Source organism: Pipistrellus hanaki (genome assembly GCF_964339955.1).
Source record: "Pipistrellus hanaki genome assembly, chromosome: X".
Lineage (NCBI taxonomy): Eukaryota > Metazoa > Chordata > Mammalia > Chiroptera > Vespertilionidae > Pipistrellus > Pipistrellus hanaki.
In genome coordinates, this window is record NC_140524.1 from 19308654 (window position 1) to 19328914 (window position 20261).

Consider the following 20261-nt stretch of genomic DNA (forward strand, 5'->3'; position numbering starts at 1 on the left):
TCTATGACTTTTTTTGTTAAGATTGCTGACTCAAGTACATGACATGGAAATTGCTTTTGATGAATTTTGGGAAAAACACCAACTAAAAATGAAGCAGTATCTGCAACTATGGAAGTTTGAGCAGGATTTTCAAGAGGTCAGTTAAACATTTCATTCCCCCCCCCCCAAAAAAAAAAATTGATTTGAGAGAGAGGAAAGGAAAGAGAGAGAGAGAGAGAGAGAGAGAGAGAGAGAGAGAGAGAGAGAGAGAGAGGGAGAGGTGAGAAAGAAAACATCGATCAATTTCTTCCTGTATGCACTCTGACTGAGGATTGAACCCACAACCTGGGTTTGTGACCTGATTGGGAATTGAACCCTTGACCCTTTGGTTCTCAGGACGACACTTCAATCAACTGAGCCACACCGGTCAGGGCTAAATATTTCTTTATACATTTATTTTTATTATGTTAGAGCTTCTTATTCCTTGATCATTAGAAAGTCTCACAAATGATCATGGTGGGAGGGTGGGGTGGAGGCAACTGTGAGTGAACCTTGACCTTGAATGAAGAAAAAAAAACTACTAAATGCCAAGATTTCTACTTTTGTGGCTCATTCATTCCCTTCAAAAGAACACTTGTGTGCTAACATATACGAGAAAGACAAAGTTTATTCTACTCTGATGTTTGTTATTCAAATTTACTTTAAATATAAAATGCTTTCAGTTTATGGCATAGCTTTCCTAGGAAATAATATAAATTTCCTTCTTGATTTTTCAAAATACCATATTCCTCTGCTGATTATGTTTTACAGGATCTAACAAAACTTTTTTTTTTTCTGATTCAGCAATTTGTACTTATGAAAAGCCTGATGAATGAAATTAAATCATGTTTAGTTATAATTATTGAAAAGGTTTATAAGTATATTCTGTATAAGTATGAGCTTGGAAAAAATGGAAGATGCCAAACCTATTGCACTGCCTTGAATTTCATTTTTATTTTTAGAAAATATATTTTATTTATTTTTTTACAGAGAGGGAGTGGGTTAGAGAGTTAGAAACATTGATGAGAGAGAAACATCGATCAGCTGCCTCCTGCATGCTCCTTACTGGGGATGTGCCCTAAACCAAGGTACATGCCCTGAACTGGAATCGAACTGGGACCCGCTGATGCTCTATTCACTGAACCAAACCAGCCAGGGCCCATTTGAAATTTTAGTAGAACAGGCAGACCCTGGATGTTTTTGTGTGAAAAAATTGATTTTATCTTGGTTGAGCTAGAAATCTTCTTCCCATAATTCAAAAGGATGAATGGGCAAAAGTTCATTTTTCAAACAAAAAATGCTTTTGAAGAAGATCATGTTTTTCAAAAGGTCCGCTTACTGAAAATTCAAAAACTGGAAACTGCCCTTTAGCTGAGATCCGAGTCCTCTGGTATTCATCTTCTGCTTGGTCTGTGAACAGCCTTTCAGTTCCGTTACTTCCCTAGATTTAGTTGCTTCTTTTCTTTGCTATCATGTCCAAGCTTCTCACAGTCTCTTTCATATACTGTTACCAGGGAATCCTTGAAAACTCACTTCTTTTCTGTTTTCCATGTGGCCAGATTTTTTTTTTTTAATCCAACGAATGGCTTACTTACCTGGTATTTCATTTGTTCTAGCAGGATTAGGTCTTTGAGGGGCACTGCATTCTGGCCACAGGGCACAGTTAATACCAGTCCTTTCCCTCCTATGATTCAAACAGATTTTGAAATGCCATGCACTCCATAAAATCGTCCTGAAAGAATAGGTCAAATTGCTCTTGGTCCTTCTAGATATTTGTGTCTTTCCCTCCTCCCCAACTGAACACATGGAAAAGTAACACTTCTCCTGAACATACCTATTATGCCTCTCTATATATCTTAATTTGCATCCATATTAAATTTTTATACTGCAGTTATATTCTGTTTCTTCTTGGAGTATAATCTCATTGACATGATCTGTATTTCATATTGCCATCAGATAGACTCTGTATATAAAGGAAGTTAACTTAAAAACTTGTTTGGCAATTTCAAACCTTCACAATATTTTTAATATTGTCAAATGTGATGTTTTTGAATATACAGAATAGAGATATTATGTTGCATAACCATAGTATGGTTACCAAATTTAGTACATTCGGCAATAATATAATACTTTCATATTATCTACCATCAGTATTCCAATTTTGCCAACTGACTTAATACTATCATTTTTTTGCCATCAATAAGAAATTTAATGTTGTTAAAGAAATCCAAATGGTGGCCTTGTTTAAAAATTTAACATGTTTATTTACATTTTTATAAAGTTGAACTGCTGAATCTTGTTTACTGAAACATTTTAACTTGCATCAATGCTTTTTGTCCCCACATTTATATTAAAAGAATTATTACACAGATGGGAAATGGAAATACTGCTAATACCTGATTTTTGTCCCCTTTTTGTAAGCATATAGTTATCTTTTGACCTTTTTTTGGGGCGGGGATCTAATGTTCAGAACTACCAATAACATAAAGAAGAGAATTTTTAAAAACAGAATGAAATGTTTCCCATTTTAGTGGATTCTTAAGTACATTCTCCTCATATGTGGTGTGCTAGCTGGATGTCTTTTGGCACAATTGCTATATGTTTGGCGTGGATTGCACATAGGTTAGTGTCTTCAAAAAGGCCAACTGGATAGGCCTCACTTGCCTCCTGCAAAGCACCAATAGCTGCATTCTGGAAGTGTAGATCTGTTTTGAAGTCCTGAGCAATTTCTTGCACCAGATACTGAAAGGGAAGTTTGTGAATCAGAACTTCAGCAAACTTCTGCTAATGTTCAATTACAGGAAGTTCCATGATACCAGGCCTGTAACGATGAGGTTTCTTCACCCCTTTTGTAGAAGGTGTATGCTTGAGAGAGACTTTGGTAGCAGTGGCTTCCTTGGTGCTTTACCACCAGTCTATTTGCAGGCAGTTTGCTTTGTATGAGCCATTGTATAGAGAGACCGTTCTTCAGCTATCCTTTTTTTTTTTTTTTTTTTAATTGCCTTTTTTTTGAGAGAGAGAGAGAGAGAGAGAGAGAGAGAGAGAGAGAGAGAGAGAGAGAGATCAATGTGAGAGAGAAACATCAATTGATTGTCTCCCATACACACTTTGACTGGGGATGGAACCCAAAACCTGGGTATATGCCCTGATGGGGAATTGAACCCATGGTCCTTTGGTGCACGGGATGATGCTCCAACCAACCTTTATTTCCCCATGTATAATACAGGGTCCAGTCTAGAGAGTCTTGTATGGCATTAAGTTGTCATGTCTCCTTACTTGCCTTTAATCTAGAACATTTCTATAGCCATATTTTATCTTTTATGACATTGACATTTTTAATAATACAGTTCTTTTCATTTTTTATTTATTTTATTTTTAATTGAAATTATTGGGGTGACATTAGTTAATAACTTATATAGGCTTCAGAGGTATAATTCTATAATACATCATCTATATATTGTATTGTGTGATGTCACTGACATGTGGAATCTAATGAACAAGATAAGCTGATGAACAAAATAGAGGCAGAGGCATGAATGCATGGAATAGACTGATAGTTGTCAGAGGGGCGGGAGAGGAGGCTGGATGAAAAAGATGAAGGGATTAAGTAAAAAAATTAACTTATAGATAGACAAAAGTATAATACAGTTCATTTAAAAATAAAAACTTCTTTTTGAGTTTTTCTGACATTTTCTTATGATTAGATTAACTTATGTGTGACTACCTAGAATACTGCATATGTGATGTGTCCCTCTGAGAGTATCACATCTGGAGGAAATTAAGTCCACCTGTTCCTCATTGTTGATGTAGATTTTGATCACCCAGTCAGGGTTCTATTAAATTTCTCCACTGTATAGTTACTTTTTTCCACTTGTATCTAGTAGGAAATGTGTGGGGAAAGAATTTTACGGTCATGCAAATATCTTTTAAAATATATGTTATTGATTTCAGAAAGAAAGGGAGAGGGTAAGAGAGATAGAAACTTCAATGATGGGAGAAAATCATTGATCGGCTGCCTCCAGCATGGCCCCTACTGGGGATCCAGCCAGGCATGTGCCCTCACCAGAATCGGACTGTGATCTTCTGGTTCATAGGTCAACGTTCAATCACTGAGCCACAACGGCTGGGCCCATGCAAGTACCTTGCTCTTCATCAAAGATCACCATAGGTTTAATATCAATTGATCATTCTTGATTTAAAAGTCTTTATGATTGTGAAATGCTGTTTCTTTTTTTATCTCTAGTGTCTCCACATTTACCAGTCCACATAGACATGCTACTGTAAACAAGGGCCTTTCTATCTATCTATCATTTATCTATCTATCTATATCTATCTATCATCTATTATCTATCTATCTATCTATCTATCTATCAATCTATCTATCTATCATCTATCGATCTATCTTTTTGGGTTCATGGCTGCCTAGATTTTCAATGGTTCATAATTTACTACTGCTTTTAACTATTTTGGTGTTTCAAGCTAGCTACAATGTCCTGGTGATATGTCCAAACATTATTTTATCACTTCTTTACTTTCTAGCACAAAGAGATGGTCTAAGCCTCAGCCTTGGAAGCAGATATTTCCCAGAAGCTCTGGATTCTTTCTCTGGGAAATGATGCTAAGGACCAAGATCTGGGTGCTAGGAGTCCTCATTGCTACTAACGGGTCTTTGTCTCTGAAACCATTCATCATAGAGCTAGGAAATATATATTATAGGTATACATATTTCCATATATGTCCACATATAGATGTTTTCATATGTACATAGTGATTTTTTAAAAATATATATTTTATTGATTTTTTTACATAGAGGAAGAGAGAGGGACAGAGAGTTAGAAACATCAATGAGAGAGAATCATCGATCAGTCGCTTCTTGCACACCCCTTACTGGGGATGTGACCGCAACCAAGGCACATGCCCTTGACCGGAATCGAACCTGAGACCCTTCAGTCCACAGGCCAACACTCTATCTATTGAGCCAAACCAGTTTCGGCATAGTGATATTTTATTTTTATTTTATTTTTTATTTTTAAAATATATTTTATTGATTTTGTATAGAGAGGAAGAGAGAGGGATAGAGAGTTAGAAACATCGATGAGAGAGAGTCATCGATCAGCTGCCTCTTGCATACCCCCCACTGAGGATGTGCCCGCAACCAAGGTACATGCCCCTGACCAGAATCGAACCTGGGACCCTTCAGTCCTCAAGCCGACGTTCTATCCACTGAGCCAAACCGGCTTCGGCAACATAGTGATATTTTATAAATAATCAGTTCACACATATCTATGAGGTTAAATTTTAGCAGATTATATCAATTACTGTGAATAAAATAACTGAAAATATTTTTATATGTGCAATTTTTTCATATTGATGTTCTTATTTAATAGTGTTTCCTATACAACTTGGTTATTAAGGGAAATGCTTAATAGTTATTTGCTTGTAAGACTAATTTTATTACTATTTTTAGCCTTTGCATGAAGTTGAACTTCTATTAAATCAACAAGCAGAGTTGGCAGATGTCACAGGGACTATAGCTCATATAAAACAAATAATAAAACATTTGGAAAACTTAGATGAAAATCCTCAGGTAAGATTACATTTCAGATATTCATTTATTTATGGAGTATGATAGATACATATTGGTGCTTGTCAGTGATTGAAACCCTTATTATGATTATAAGTAATCTCTCAGCAATAGTCTATATAATTTTTTCAATAATATTAGTCTGTTTTCCATTCTGTTCAATGTGGGCCTGAAGTGACACTGCATATATCATGTAGGAAGCCTCTGAGATAATGGTGTCTAATGTTTTAGGCCTGCCAGTGGGACCAAGATCATAAATCATTTTGAAGAAGCTAGAAAAATGTCTATCAAGAATGCTGTATAGGTACTTGGAAATAAGGGAAACATACAAAAACATAATTCCTTAAATATCCATCATTTGTTATATGTATTTCAACCAGCATACATTAATACAGATAGATCTACTTAATCTGACTAGCTGTATGATCTTAGGTAAATTGATTATATTTTCTAGGCCTCAATGTCCTAATTTATAAATTGGTGATGAAAGGACCTACTTTGCAGAGTGGAATATAAGGATTCATTTAGGTGTTGTAGATAAAACACAGCAAAGTACCTGAGATATATGACTCAAAAGAGCTAGCTGCCAGTCTCTTAAAAAAAAAATATATATATATAGTATATATCAATATATATATATATATATAGTATATATCAATATCAATATATATATATATATATATATATATATATATATATATATATATATATTTTTTTTTTTACAGAGAGGATGGGAGAGGGATAGAGAGCTAGAAACATCGATGAGAGAGAAACATAGACTAGCTGCCTCCTGCACATCCCCTACCAGGGATGTGCCCACAACTAAGGTACATGCCCTTGACCAGACTAGAACCTGGGACCTTTCAGTCCGCAGGCCTATGCTCTATCCACTGAGCCAAACAAGTTTCAGCTAGCTGCCAATCTTTAAGTTTCGAATCATAGCTTTACTACTTAACAAACTCTAGCTTTGCTCTCCAGTTTTTTTATTTTGTTTTGTTTATTTCTTTTTTTTGATGTAATTTGGCCTTCTATATTTTTTAATATTTTTTTATTGTTTAAAGTGTTACATATAGTAGTACATATATCTCCTTTTTTTCTCCATTGACCTTCCGCCAGCCTCCCCTATTCCACTGCATGCCCTCATCCCACCAACCCCGCAGTGTCTTGTGTCCATTGGTTGTGAAAAAGGACAGAGAGAAAAAAATTTAAAAAAAAATATATTTTTGGATAGTGAAGTAAGAGAGAGACATTTATGGACTTGGAGCAGGGAATTGGAAATTAGATATATAAGTAGGGTTAAATTTTAACGAAGGTAAAAAGAAGGAATTGGGAAAATCTAAAGCAGGAATAGGGTAAGGGAAACAGAACAACAAAAGGGGAAAAGTGAGGAAGAGAGTGATGACATAAAGGTAAAATTGAGATAGAGTAAAATGATGCTAAAGGAAAGATGAAAATAGAATGTAAAGTGCTAATCCCAAAGTAAAACAAAGAGAAAATAAAATGACACTTAAAACACACAAACATAAAATAGTAGTAGTAATAATACTGATTGAAAATAAAAATGTAATAATTAAAATATAATTATTTTTAATTTGAAAAGTGAGGAAGAGAGTGATGACATAAAGGTAAAATTGAGATAGAGTAAAATGATGCTAAAAGAAAGATGAAAATAGAATGTAGAGCACTGATCCCAAAGTAAAATAAAGAGAAATAAAATAGTAGTAGTAATAATACTGATTGAAAATAAAAATGTAATAATTAAAAAGGCAAAATCAAGTGAGGGGAAAAGAAAAAAAATTAGTTTCATAAGTAAAAGATGAAAAAATAAAAATAAAAATGTTCAGTAGTGAAGGTCATTCACTTCCTCTACTATTCTGTTTGGCACACCTTTTTCTTAGTCAAGATAGTATTGCAGTTCCCTGCATTCCACTGCTCCTCAGTGTTGTAAGCCAGTCTTGATTTTTAAGCAGATAGTGTGTCTTTATTTCTCATATTCTTTTACTTGTGTTTACACAAGAGTCAATTTGTGATTCAATCCCTGGGTGGCAGTGTTTCTGGATTGACCTCTGGGTCTATAGGTCCTCTCTAGCTAGTGTTTAGATTTTATTTTTCCTGAAGCAATTAATACCAATTTGGGGGAGTGGGTTGCCCCAGAGCTGGTTCTCTGATGGTTATTCCTTGCTCTGATCCCCAGGTTTCAGAAAAACAACTTACCCCTGCAGTCTCTTAGAGTGCCCCCAATTGGGTGATCCTATGTATTGGTAACCAGAAGCAAGGATTTAAAGAGGAAAAGCAAATAATCATAAAATAAAATAAAAAGAGCCAGAGTAAGTGGGCAAACTCCCGGGCGGTGCATAATTCTGTGCAGTCTTTTTCCCCCTTGGGTTTAAGCAGCTGGCTCACTTTTAAAATTTTCAGGCTGTCCTTTTGCACCCAGATCAAAATATGTTGCTTTTTAGAGATCTCTTCTGTTAGCAGCTCTGTAGACCACCTTCTACATTCATGGATCATGCTAGCCCCAATAGCCATGGATTTTTCTAGGTGCAGACTTCCCCTGGTCCTCCAACTCCTGCGTGCACATTTCTCTCTTCTGCTGGGACCTCAGACCTCACCTTATTCCAGGCAAAATCTGACCTTTCTGTGAGGGGGTGTAGAGCTCCTCTGAATCCACGTGCTCGCTCCACTTGGGGACCTGTGTTCTTGGCTTCTCAGCTGTTGGGTGGGTGCCATAGTTGTAGATTCCCTGGGCTTTTCAGGCTTCTGATAACATCCACTTTCCCCTTCAAGATGGTGCAGTCTCTGGGTCTGAGCTGGTCACTCCAGGAGCAAACCCAGCAGCAGTAGGGGCTGCCGGGTCAGGGGAGTCCCATCCATCAGTCCCCCACAGTGTCCTGGAGTATAGCTGTCCCTCAACTCACCATCAAACACTCCCTGTGCTACCACACACTCTACCTTTGTTTACTCACTCACACACTATCTTGCAGTCTGCCTTCCCATCTGCAGCCATCTTCCAAACCTCCTGCTCTTCTGTTTTGTATGAGAGTATAAGTCCATGGTTTTTAAAGTGGGTTCTCAAGCAAACAAATAGTTTTATGGGTGAACCACTGGCACCAAGAAACAAAAATTGAAAGGTAGCAGTTGTGGTGACCAGTTCTGGAACTGTGCTTATAGATCTTTGTGATTGTGGGGCAATTTACAGATCCCTATGGTAGAGTAGAAAAAGAAGGCAAACTGGGTTGGAAACTAGGGGGCTTTGGTCCTATTGTTTGTTATTTAATAGTTTTCAGTTTTAATTGTGATGAAAGACATAATATTTATTATTTTAAAATATATTTTATTGATTTTTTTTACAGAGAGGATGGGAGAGGGATAGAGAGCTAGAAACATTGATGAGAGAGAAACATCTGTCAGCTGCCTCCTGCACACCTCCTACTGGGGATATGCCCACAACCAAAGTACATGCCCTTGACCAGAATTGAACCTGGGACCCTTGAGTCCACAGGCCAATGTTCTATCTACTGAGCCAAACCGGTCAGGGAAAAATTTAATATTTTAACCATTATAAGTGTACAGTTAAGTAATGTTTAATGTATTCACATTGTTGTGCAACAGATCTCTAGACCTTTCTTATCTTGCAACACTGGAATTCTATTTTGACCCTGGTTTGCCCACTAACTAGATAGGCTAGTCACTTCTTCACATGGGGCTTCAGGTTTCTTTATTTTACGTCGACAAACATTTCCTGAACTCCTATCATGTTTCAGTCACTATGGTGGGGGTGAGTCAGCAGTTGATGTGGAGGCAAGGCCTTTAAGATCCCTTTTGACATGCAAACCCTGTGACAGGTTCACTTCAGGTCTGTAAAGGTGTCAGGTGGATTTCCAAGGCTAGGATGTGAGAAATCAATTAGCTTTCTTTGGCTGGTGTGTACTTCATTTGATATATGGGGTTCTGTTCTAAATCTGTACAACCCTTCAAGAAGCAAATCTCATTCCTATTCTGGGAGGCTGGATAATTTTCTTTTTTATGTCACGAGAAATGCGTGAGCTTTTGATATCAACTGCTGTAGCTAATTACTGTAACAGCTTTTCTTGCAGCCTGTAAAAGTATGTTATCAAATCATATTTTTGGCAAAACATCTCCTTGCTCAATCAATCTGCGTCTTAATTATTGGCCCCACCTCTTTGAACAGAGATCATGCAGTTATTGTTTTACTTCTTTCTTAAAATCAGGATTTGTCAGCAAAGGTCCAGTTTGTGATTTTACATGGACACAGACTTGCATCACATCACCATTATGCACTTGATTTGATCTGCCACAGGTGCACCAAGCTACATTATCTTTGTAATATTTTGGGTAATGAGACACAAAATAAACGGATACAGCTCAGCTGGACCTTTGAAATGCATAAACGTCTACAGCAGGTAGTGTCAGGTGGCATGATGCATTTCTGAAAAGGAAGATAAATATTTTTCCTGGGTCCTTCTCAGGTTATATGGTCAGGGTCTGGTATAGCTTTGGAATTTGCAAGGGGTCTGGGTTTGACTATGCTTATTTAATCCATATTAACTCTGCAGAATTCATAGCAGGTTGGTATTATAAGAATTTTGGCCTCTATTCTGAATATTTAAAAATATATTTTATTGATTTTTCACAGAGAGGAAGGGAGAGGGATAAAGAGTTATAAACATTGATGAGAGAGAAACATTGATCAGCTGCCTCCTGCACACCCCCTACTAGGGATGTGCCCTCAACCCAGGTACATGCCCTTGACCGGAATCGAACCTGGGATCTTTCAGTCCACAGGCCAATGCTCTATCCACTGAGCCAAACCGGTTTCGGCTGTTCTGAATATTGAGATTTTGATTGTGATGGCTTCTTTCTATTTTGGGTACATCTCTGAAACTTCTACTCTAGTGATAGTTTGCAGACAGAACACTTTAAAAAACCGTGGGGGTCATTTTAATAAAACCTGAAACTTTTCAATTTCATAGTTATAGCAGTAAAAAATTCAAAAGTGACTGGAAAATATTCTTCCATTGCTTGAGGTTCTGACCCCATTCATGGGTAAGCAGTGAAGAGAAGGTTTGGTCTTGGCAGTGGAATGTAAAATAGGGCTATCATTTACAGGCATCATATTTGAACATGAGCATTTTTTTATTTTTTAAAAATATGTATTTTATTGATTTCAGAGAGGAAAGGAGAGGAAGAGAGAGAGAGAGATAGAAACATCAATGAGAGAGAATCATTGATTGGCTGCCTCCTGCACACCTCTCACTTGGGATCCAGCCCGCAATGTGGGCGTGTGCCCTTGACTGAAATTGAACCTGAGACCTTTCAATCCATGGGCTGTCACTCTATTGACTGAACCAAACCAGCCAGGGCTGAACATGAGCATTTTAATCTGCACATCTTCTCTGGCAATGAAACTTTTATCTTTTGCTCTGAGCAATATTATGCTTTCATATTATACTTTATATTTTGCTGGGAGTTTCATATTTCAGTTATTGATTTTGGGAAAATAGCATGCAGCTCAGATATTAGTATTGATAGAACGAATGGTCAGGCTTTTGCTAAAGAATGATTTCATTGTTATGAAATGAGTGAAATACTTCCCAGGTTTGCTTGTGCATCAGAGATATCCGTGGAGCTCTGTAAACATATAAATACCTGACTTATGGTCCTGAGCTACTGAATCAGAGTTTCTGGAGACCCAACCCAGATATATTTGAAAGTAACCTTGATTGACAGAAGCCGGGACTGATAAACTGATAAACCTGTTTTAAGGGACAAACATACATGTTGTCATTTAAGCATAGTTATTGTGTGTGTGTGTGTGTGTGTGTGTGTGTGTGTGTGTGTGTGTGTGTGTGTAGTGTGATCACCAGGTCTTCAGTGCTGTGATGAAGGAGAATGTCTTCTAGTGTGTGTGTGTGTGTGTGTGTGTGTGTGTGTGTGTGTGTGTGTAGTGTGATCACCAGGTCTTCAGTGCTGTGATGAAGGAGAATGTCTTCTAGCTAATCAGGAAATAGATAAATTTCAGTCTAAAGAAAATGCTCAGAAAGCCCTCCAAGATATTGAACATTTTCTTGAAATGGCTCTGCCCTTTATAAACTTTGATACTAAAACCCTACAATATGAATTTGATGTACTTTTATCCCCTGAACTCAAGATAAGAGGCTTCTTTTTAAGTGAACACATTTTTAAAAACTATAATTACCATAGGTTTAGTTGTAAGAGTTTTATTACTTCACAGCTAACTTTATATCAAATTGCAATTACACAGTGCTCTTAAGGATTAGAGGTGATATCAGTGTCATTGTTAAGCTTCAAAAAAATCCAAAAGCTTGTTCTTGCTATTTAATTAAGAATAATTTCCTTTTTGAGCTCTGACTCCATTATTTTTAAACTCTTTTCACATACCACAAGCTCTCACATACATTTTCTTGTGCATCCTTGGAGAAAGACCAAAGCTGTCATTGGCAAATATTGGGCCAATGTCAAGATCACTCTATGCCAGACATCTTTTCTTTGTGCTGCAGTAACCAACAACAGAAGGAAGGTTTAAAGAAAGGATCTCAGTCTTCTTGGTGAGGGTGGGGAGCAGGCGGAAGTTGCTGTTTGTAGGGTGGAGAGCTTTAGGTTTGTTCAATACCACCCCATTGGAGATGTCATGAAGCACTGTTTTCACATTTGTAGATAAGTTTATTTGTGATACTATTTGCTGCTAAAATGTCTAATTGATGCAAAGATTGGAACAGTATTTTTAAAAAATATATTTTATTGATTTTTTTACCGAGAGGAAGGGAGAAGGATAGAGTTAGAAACATCGATGAGAAACATCGATCAGCTGCCCCTTGTACACCCCCCCCCAAACTGGGGATGTGCCCGAAACCAAGGTACATGCCCTTGACCAGAATCGAACCTAGGACCCTTGAGTCCACAGGCTGACGCTCTATCCATTGAGCAAACCAGTTTTGGCTGGAACAGTATTTAAATCTGTGTTTAGTGGCAGATCTTAGGAAATGCCTCAGAAAAACAGAAACATAGCTGTGGCAATAACCAACTCATTCTCTGGATGCCACGAAGCTTAGCTGTGTCAAATTGCCTACAAAGGCCAGAAGGAGATATTCTTTATAATGGCTCTGAGGAGCCTTTTACAACATGGTGAACTAAAAGAAACATAACAAACTACTGTGACAGTGCTTAACTTGGTGGCTTTCTGATGCTAAATATGCCTTCTTTTCCGGGCACTGTCCCTTCTTGTTTATGAAGGGTAAATCACTTTATGTAGTGACCTATTTCATGACTGCTTGATAAATTTTTCTTTTATTTGTTTTGGTTGAGATCTTCTGCATATTATAACCGTGTGGAGATAATACATTAGTCCGTCTCCATTACTCTCCTAAATTCCTTCTAGTTATATTTGAAACTCTACATTAAGTTTTGGACTGTTTGAGTCTGAGAAATCTGATAGTATTTGTAATTATCCCATTTCATAAAATATTTCATAAAATTCTTATACAACCTGTAGATTCAAATTCAGACTGTACAACTCAAGCTTGAAAGCATTCAAACTGTATTTGAGAACCAACAAGTTGGTTTTAAGAACCTGAAATATGAGCATGTGAGGCCAATCCAGTTTGTGGTACCTGTTTCCAACAAAGCAATCATACCTAAAGCACCTTTTTTTTTTCCACCTATACCTGGTAAAGAATCTTACATTCCCTCTTTAATTTTTATTTTATTTTATTGCTCTTATTTACTTTGTTACTCTTAATGTAAATACCAAATTCATTCTTCAATCCTGATAAATTGAAATTTTATTTAAACATATTTGATCATGTTTAATTATATTGCATGAGGCAGGAGTTGTAATTGACACTATCATACAATAGTTCCACAGTGGTGATATAATATAGTACAGGATGTTGCAGATCTGTACTGAATAGTCCAGACTTGCAATGAGTGTGAACATTTATACCAGCATCAAATTCAACCTTTTCTTCAGCAGGTGGAAGAAGGAAGGCATATGAAACTGGTACACATGTGTGCCTGTATGTACTCACGCATATGCACTTTATACCTCAATAAACTATAACTTGGTTCTTATAAGCTTCCAGTAAGTAAATGGCTTGGATAATAGAATGGCTTGCCTGTTGTACATAAATGCAAGTAAATAGAATAATTTTGCCTGTCACAGAGTCCATTTTCTGGTTTTAATCTTTGTTGACCTATTTCAATCATGTAATATCCATTTTCCGTTCTACATTCTATGGGATAAAATAATTATCCTCACTATGTTGTTGAATGACTCTAGAAATAAGATGACTGTATTTCTCCAAAGTTTTTCTTGAGCAGCCTCTGTGGCCTCTTTTTAAAATATATATATATTTTATTGATTTTTTTTTTACAGAGAGAAAGGGAGAGAGAAGAAACATTGATTAGCTGCCTCCTGCACACCACCCCCCCCCCACTGAGGATGTGCCCACAACCAAGGTACATGCCCTTGACCAGAATCAAACCTGGGACCCTTGAGTCCGCAGGCCAACACTCTATCCACTTAGCCAAACTGGCTAGGGCATGTACATTTTTTTAAAAAGGTACCCATTTTTTATTACTTTTTATCAGTACATTTTCTGAGTTTATGTATGTAAAAAACCAGTTTGGCATTTAAAACAATTTAAAAGGATCAGCATTCAGTTTTGCATTCTGCCTACAATTAACTTTATTTTTCATAATAACTGTCCATTATTCTCTCAGTATTAAACTTAGTCTTGGAAAATGACTATATAAAAAAAAGTAGATTATGTGCTTTCATCAAATGACCACTCATAAATAGAAAACAAGGAAAACAGTTGCACTATTAAAATAAATCAAGCTTTTTTCATTTTATAGACTCTTGTCTCATCCACAATAAAATTATTTGTTAGGAGTAGCCTGAATTTGCTGTAATTTAAGACTGTCTAGTGCATTTATGAGGAAGAAGGCAGTTTACTGACATGGTTAGATAAATGATTTTATTAATCATAAATCATGGTTTATAAATTAAATCTAAGCATTACTTATGCTATAGACATCATTCATTTTACCCTATTGCTCTATGAGTAGTGGGGATTATAACAATCAGTTCCAAATAATTCTTCAAAACATTAAATTACGAAGCCAGATATATAAGTTTGGATTGAATCAAAGCATAGTGCTAATTTTTCATAAAATAAGTCAAACTGATTTTTGTTCTTTGTATTTATTTTTATTAACTTGAATCAAATAGAATCCTGTACCTAGCACAGTTGCCTCCTGGCACCTAGCAGAATGTAACACATATTTGTTGAGTTAACATTTAATACAGAGGGAAGTTATGAAAGATCATTGTCTGTGAGGGGTAAAATGTGGTTTGAGTTTCTAAATCTGTACCTCTAGTCTAGATCTTTCTCCTAATCTTGAAACCTGCATTTACAATTTGCTTCCTCAAATTTCGTATAGACAACCCAGACTCAGCATACCCCAAACTGATTGCTTCTGTCTTGCAAAACCTGCTCTTCCTATTTTCCTCATCTCAGTGAATAGCACCATGATTCCTGGGCCCTTGGTTTCATCTTCTCACTCATTCCCCACCTCTAATCAGTCAAAGAACCTCCCTTATTTCCATTCCCATTGCTATCACTCACTGTCACTTCCCTAATCCAAGTTAATATCATCTATTACTTTGACAACTGTAAGAGTCTCCCTGACTCCCCATTTTCCCTTCTCAGATTCTCCTAGTTATCTTGCCTTTGGACTTCATATATACTATTCGCTCTCAGGAACAGTGTTCCCTTCCCTCTCTCTTTTCCCTTTGCTAGATCCATCAATTTTCCTACTGTAGGCCACCTCCTTTAGGCAATATTTTCCTTCCTTCCTCTCCTCCCCTTTTCCCAGTTCATTTGGATATTCAAGCTATGTGATAATAAGTCCCTGGTTATTTTGTCTCACCTTTAGTGTTAATTTAGTTTTGTGTTTCTCTTAATAGACTGTAAGCTCTATAAGGGAAGGGTCTGTGTGCAATTTATGTTTGTATCCCTAGCACCAAATACGGAGCTTAGCATATAGTATAGGCACTCAATAAGGTTTATACATATTTAGATTGTTAAAAGAATGAATTCATCTACATTGCTTTTCAGAAAGAAGTGCATTTCTTTTGTAAATACTCCTTTTTCATCTCTTCATGTATTTAACAAAAATTAATTAGTACAGCTAGTTAGTGAAGATCTCTAATTTACATTTGTAAATAAGTTCAGATGTCTATATCAAGTGTCTTTAAAGTGATGGGCATCAGTATTTATTGAGAAATTGATTTTATATAGTAATTGCCAGTAAGTCTAATTTATATATATATATGATTATGTAATCCTAAAACATATAATGCATTTTTAAATAAATGAAAGTGAAATATAAAATTTAGAGAATGTAACAGCATAATAACCTTTCCCTGAATGTGCCTTGCACTGGCTCCTGCTGAGGAGGAAAAGACATAAAGTATGTTTCTTCCATGGAGAAGAGAGATCTACAAAGCCTGTGTGGGTGGCAGCCTTTTCAGCAGCCCTGAGAATTAGAAGCTTAAATGACCTAGTCTTTGAGTGGACCAGGCACTGGGCTTTGTCGGAACATCTGGACTCCTTGCATAACAATATAGGAGCTCACCCTTTTTAAACAGAAGAGAATGATTAAACAGAACGAAAAAGAAAGATTAAGCAGGAAGAACAGAACGATTAAAGCTTGGAATTTAGATGAAGTTGTTTTTTGGTTTGTTTTGTTTTAGCACCTTAACATGCTTCAGACATGTTGTTTTACTATATAGTGGTTAGAAACACAGCTTCTGATAGTAGACAATTGAGATTTGAATACCACCTCTTCTTTTTGCACAAGATAGTAACCTTACTTCCATATCTTTAAAATGGGGATTGAAGTAATACTTATCTCTTAAGGTGACTTGAGGTTTGAAAAAGAAACTGCCTGTGTAGGGCTTATAAGAATGTAGGCATATTGTAAGTGCCAAATAAATGCTGTAATTATTAGTTAAGTTTAGATTTTTCTCTAAACTTTTTGACACAGTTAATTAGTGTCCTACAATCTGAGCAAATGCTTATATGTCAAGATGAACACCACATCTACAAATAATTTATGCGTACTATCACTCAGTTTCATGCTTACTTGGTAATCAAATGAATCTTTCATAAAGGAGAAAATGGATTTATAACATGGCAAAAGTATACTCAATAAGAAGTTGAGATCATATAGCTAAATTTAAACATTCAAGTGTTTTGAATAGTGTGATTTAAAAAAATACTTATATAAACACATTGTAATATTACTATCTTTCTGTTTAATAAACATGCATGAAAGTATAGATTTTCACTCTGGTTTGAGATATTTTCACATTTCTCTCCCAGGGAAGAAGACTTGGAAACAAAATAAGAGCAACTTAAAAGTAAATATCATTAATTAATTCAAAGTTGGCTTTATTACTGTAGTTCCAGAATACGAACAGGGTCTTAAAACCATATTTTTAATCTATTCAAACATGGTGCTTTTGAAAGCCTATTTAATCTAAAAGGAAAAGCTGATGCTGCATTGTGTATAATTGCAGCCCTGGCATATCCCCAGATGAATGAGTAGTTTCTCAAATCTTGGGTCAAATTCAGAATAATTTTTATAGAATATCTCATTATGTCCCATCATCTCTTTCCCCACACCCCATTTCAATAAGCATAAATAAGTGATGTACATTTTTATAAAAGAGGATTTCTTTCATAAGTAATTCCAGTTCTGCAAGTAAGAAGCAGGTTCTAATGGACCATACTTTAGGCTGAAAAAGACATCTATTAATTTCTTGATAAATGCATAAGTCCTTCTCAGTTATCCATGATATTCTGGTATCTGCAGAGAGTAGCCTGATCATAATTCCAATGCCCTATATTTTCTTTGTGTGTTCCTTTTTTTTTCTTTGTGTGTTCTTGATGGTAAATAAAGACAAGAATATATTGTCAAGAGGCTCTTTGTCATAGAGATCATAGTGATACAGATTACAGAGCTAGACTGCCTGGCCTTTAATCCCAGCTGCATCACTTGGCTGTATAACCTTGGGTAAGTTTTTGGAACTCAGTTTTCTTATCTGTAAAATGGGGGTAATAATAGGATACCCTCATTATAGAGTAAGTATAGATAAAATATCCTAATATTTGTGAAATACTTTGAAAAATATGTGGTGTATGTTAGTGTTCTAAGGCTTTTATACAATTATCAGCAGGCTAGTGAATATGCTACATACCATGCCTGGTTATGTTATACAGACACAACTTCTGGTTTCAAGAAGGAAACAGGTTGAATGCCAAATTTCATCATCCTACGTGTCTTTCGGTTCTAGTTTTAACTCATAACTACCTTCGCATTCCACTATGTGTGTTTATTCATTTGTAGGGGAAAATAGGAGGCTGTGGCTATGTACATTTTCTCAGTGAGATTTATAGCTAGTGAACTAGGTTCCAAAATGCACACATTCTTCCACTTCAAGTCAATTTGCACAATCTTTATATATTCAAAAGTAGCTATGTTTCAGAACTTTAAAAACTTGTATTTCAGAAATTGTTTAAAAGTTAGAATGCATACCTATCTGATAAGTGGAGTGTGTAGTATTTTCAATCCTAATTATAGCATTAAAATGATAATAGTTGGTACATTGAGCAGACATAAATCAAAGCACACTCTTAAAGAGAGAACATGATAATGGTGACAGACCATGGGCTTGACTGTTTCATTACTTACAAGGTATGAACCTTGACCTGTTGCTAAACTTCTCTGAGCCTCAGTTTTCCCATCTGTAAAATGGGGATAAGTATGCCATAGCATGCTAAATTAGTGTGAGGATTTGATGTAATGATGTGTGCTATGGACCTAGGACTGTGCCTGCATAATAGATATAAAATAGTCAATAAGTGTTTGTTCCTTTCCACCTGTATTTGTAATAAGTAGGTCATATTCTGAGGAAATGCATTTTAGCTGATAGATCTTGTACTTGGTTTGGGGTTCCAGTTGTTACAAAGTAATGTTACACTTACTTGGAGGTTAGGGTTTTTGCTCATCTCAGCTGTTCAATATAGCCAGGATCCCTGGAATATACTTCAGACGCTTCTGAAGAGCAAAATGTTAATTTTGGGATAAATCTCATGCAGTTGATTCAGTAAGGCAGTCAAATCCCATAGAGTCTGCAAATAAGTTAGCAGTTTAGGATCAGGGAAGTCACTTGTAGCAACAACTGACATGTGGCAGAGAGCAAAGACAGATGAACAGACAACAGTCATTTCAAGAAACAATAAACATTTCTGCACATGTTACTAATCCTGGAGTGTAACATTAGATTTTATCATATCATTTATGTTCATGATTGATGGCCACTGAGTGAATAGGAAAATGATCAATGATGTTCTGTATCTGGGTTAAAGAATTCAAGGATTCATGTAATATTTCCTAGAAAGGTTTCCATAAAAAGTCATTGAGGTTGAGCTCTGGCTGGTGTGGCTCATTTGGTGGGGTGTCCTCCCATGCTCCAAGGGTTGCCAGCTCAATTCCCAGTGAGGGTACCTGCCTGGTTTCCCACTCCCAGTAGGGGGCATGCAGGAGGAAGTCTCTCTCTCTCTCTCTCTCTCTCCCTCTCCCTCCCTCCCTTCCTCCCTCCCTCCCTCCCTCCCCCTTCCTTCCTCCCTCTTTTCACCCCTTCTCCTCCCTTTCCCCCTTCCTTCTTTTCTCTAAAAAAAAAAACAACAAAAAACAATAAAATATTTTAAAAAATTAATGTTGACAAGCCATTTTGGTTCTTCAATGAATAAACTTTAGTTATTTGAACAATAAGCTTTTTATGAATTAACCTCATTTCCCCAAAGTGCCAAATAAATGAAATATTACTAAATATATAAAGCAAATTCTAATTATTATCTTAAATCTGCCCTCTTAGGCAACCCAAATGTTTTTTGTTTTTTTTTAATATTTGAAAGACTAAATAATCATAGGGTTATTTTTCAATTTATCTACACAGTTTAGACCTAGAGAAAACTTAATTTAAGCTAGATTTTTTTTGAAGAGCTATGCCTACTTAGATGCTAATTTAACTTATTTTCATCATTTCAGATTGAAGTGGTGCATGAGTGTCTAGAGAAGAGAAGTTCTGGTCCATCCTCCAGTTTGAACAATAACAATACCTTGGATGTGTTAAAGAAGTATTTTTTAATTTATTAACAGACATATATATATATATATATATCTACTCGCAGGAGACACTGATTCAGTGTCCAAAGCGAACATGTTTGGGATTTCGAGTTCACAATATGGGATTACACAGGATTTGATGAAAAAAAAACACTAGATGATATATAACAAGTCTTGCATGTAGACCTGGTCAACATATGCTCTGTTTATGTGACTTGAAAATTAACTAGACTTTTACAGAATATTAATCTTATCTTTTGTAAATGAGGTCAGAGTGAATGGGACAGTGTTCCAAAAACCAGAAAGGATTATGTATATATACAATGCTATTTTATACATGTTACTAATCATTGTTTTATTCACTTTTATAGTATTCTGTTAACATTTCAGAGATGAATATATTCACCTTTTAAATTTT

At 36.0% G+C, this 20261-nt stretch overlaps 1 protein-coding gene and 1 pseudogene across 2 annotated transcripts in view; one reads left to right on the plus strand and one right to left on the minus strand.

Moving 5' to 3' along the window:
* Nucleotides 1-20261, plus strand: part of MCF2 (MCF.2 cell line derived transforming sequence) — a 71210-nt gene that overhangs the window by 22016 nt on the left and 28933 nt on the right. Inside the window, exons 6-12 of the mRNA XM_084870918.1 lie at nt 22-136; nt 5486-5605; nt 9835-10036; nt 11584-11774; nt 13137-13311; nt 17035-17072; nt 19766-19854. Of these exons, the coding sequence (XP_084727044.1) occupies nt 22-136; nt 5486-5605; nt 9835-10036; nt 11584-11774; nt 13137-13311; nt 17035-17072; nt 19766-19854 (930 nt within the window). The remainder of the gene's footprint in view (nt 1-21; nt 137-5485; nt 5606-9834; nt 10037-11583; nt 11775-13136; nt 13312-17034; nt 17073-19765; nt 19855-20261) is intronic.
* LOC311615055 (histone H3.3A-like) lies at nt 2572-2966 on the minus strand (annotated as a pseudogene). Its single transcript has one exon. The product of its transcript is annotated as a histone H3.3A-like (transcript).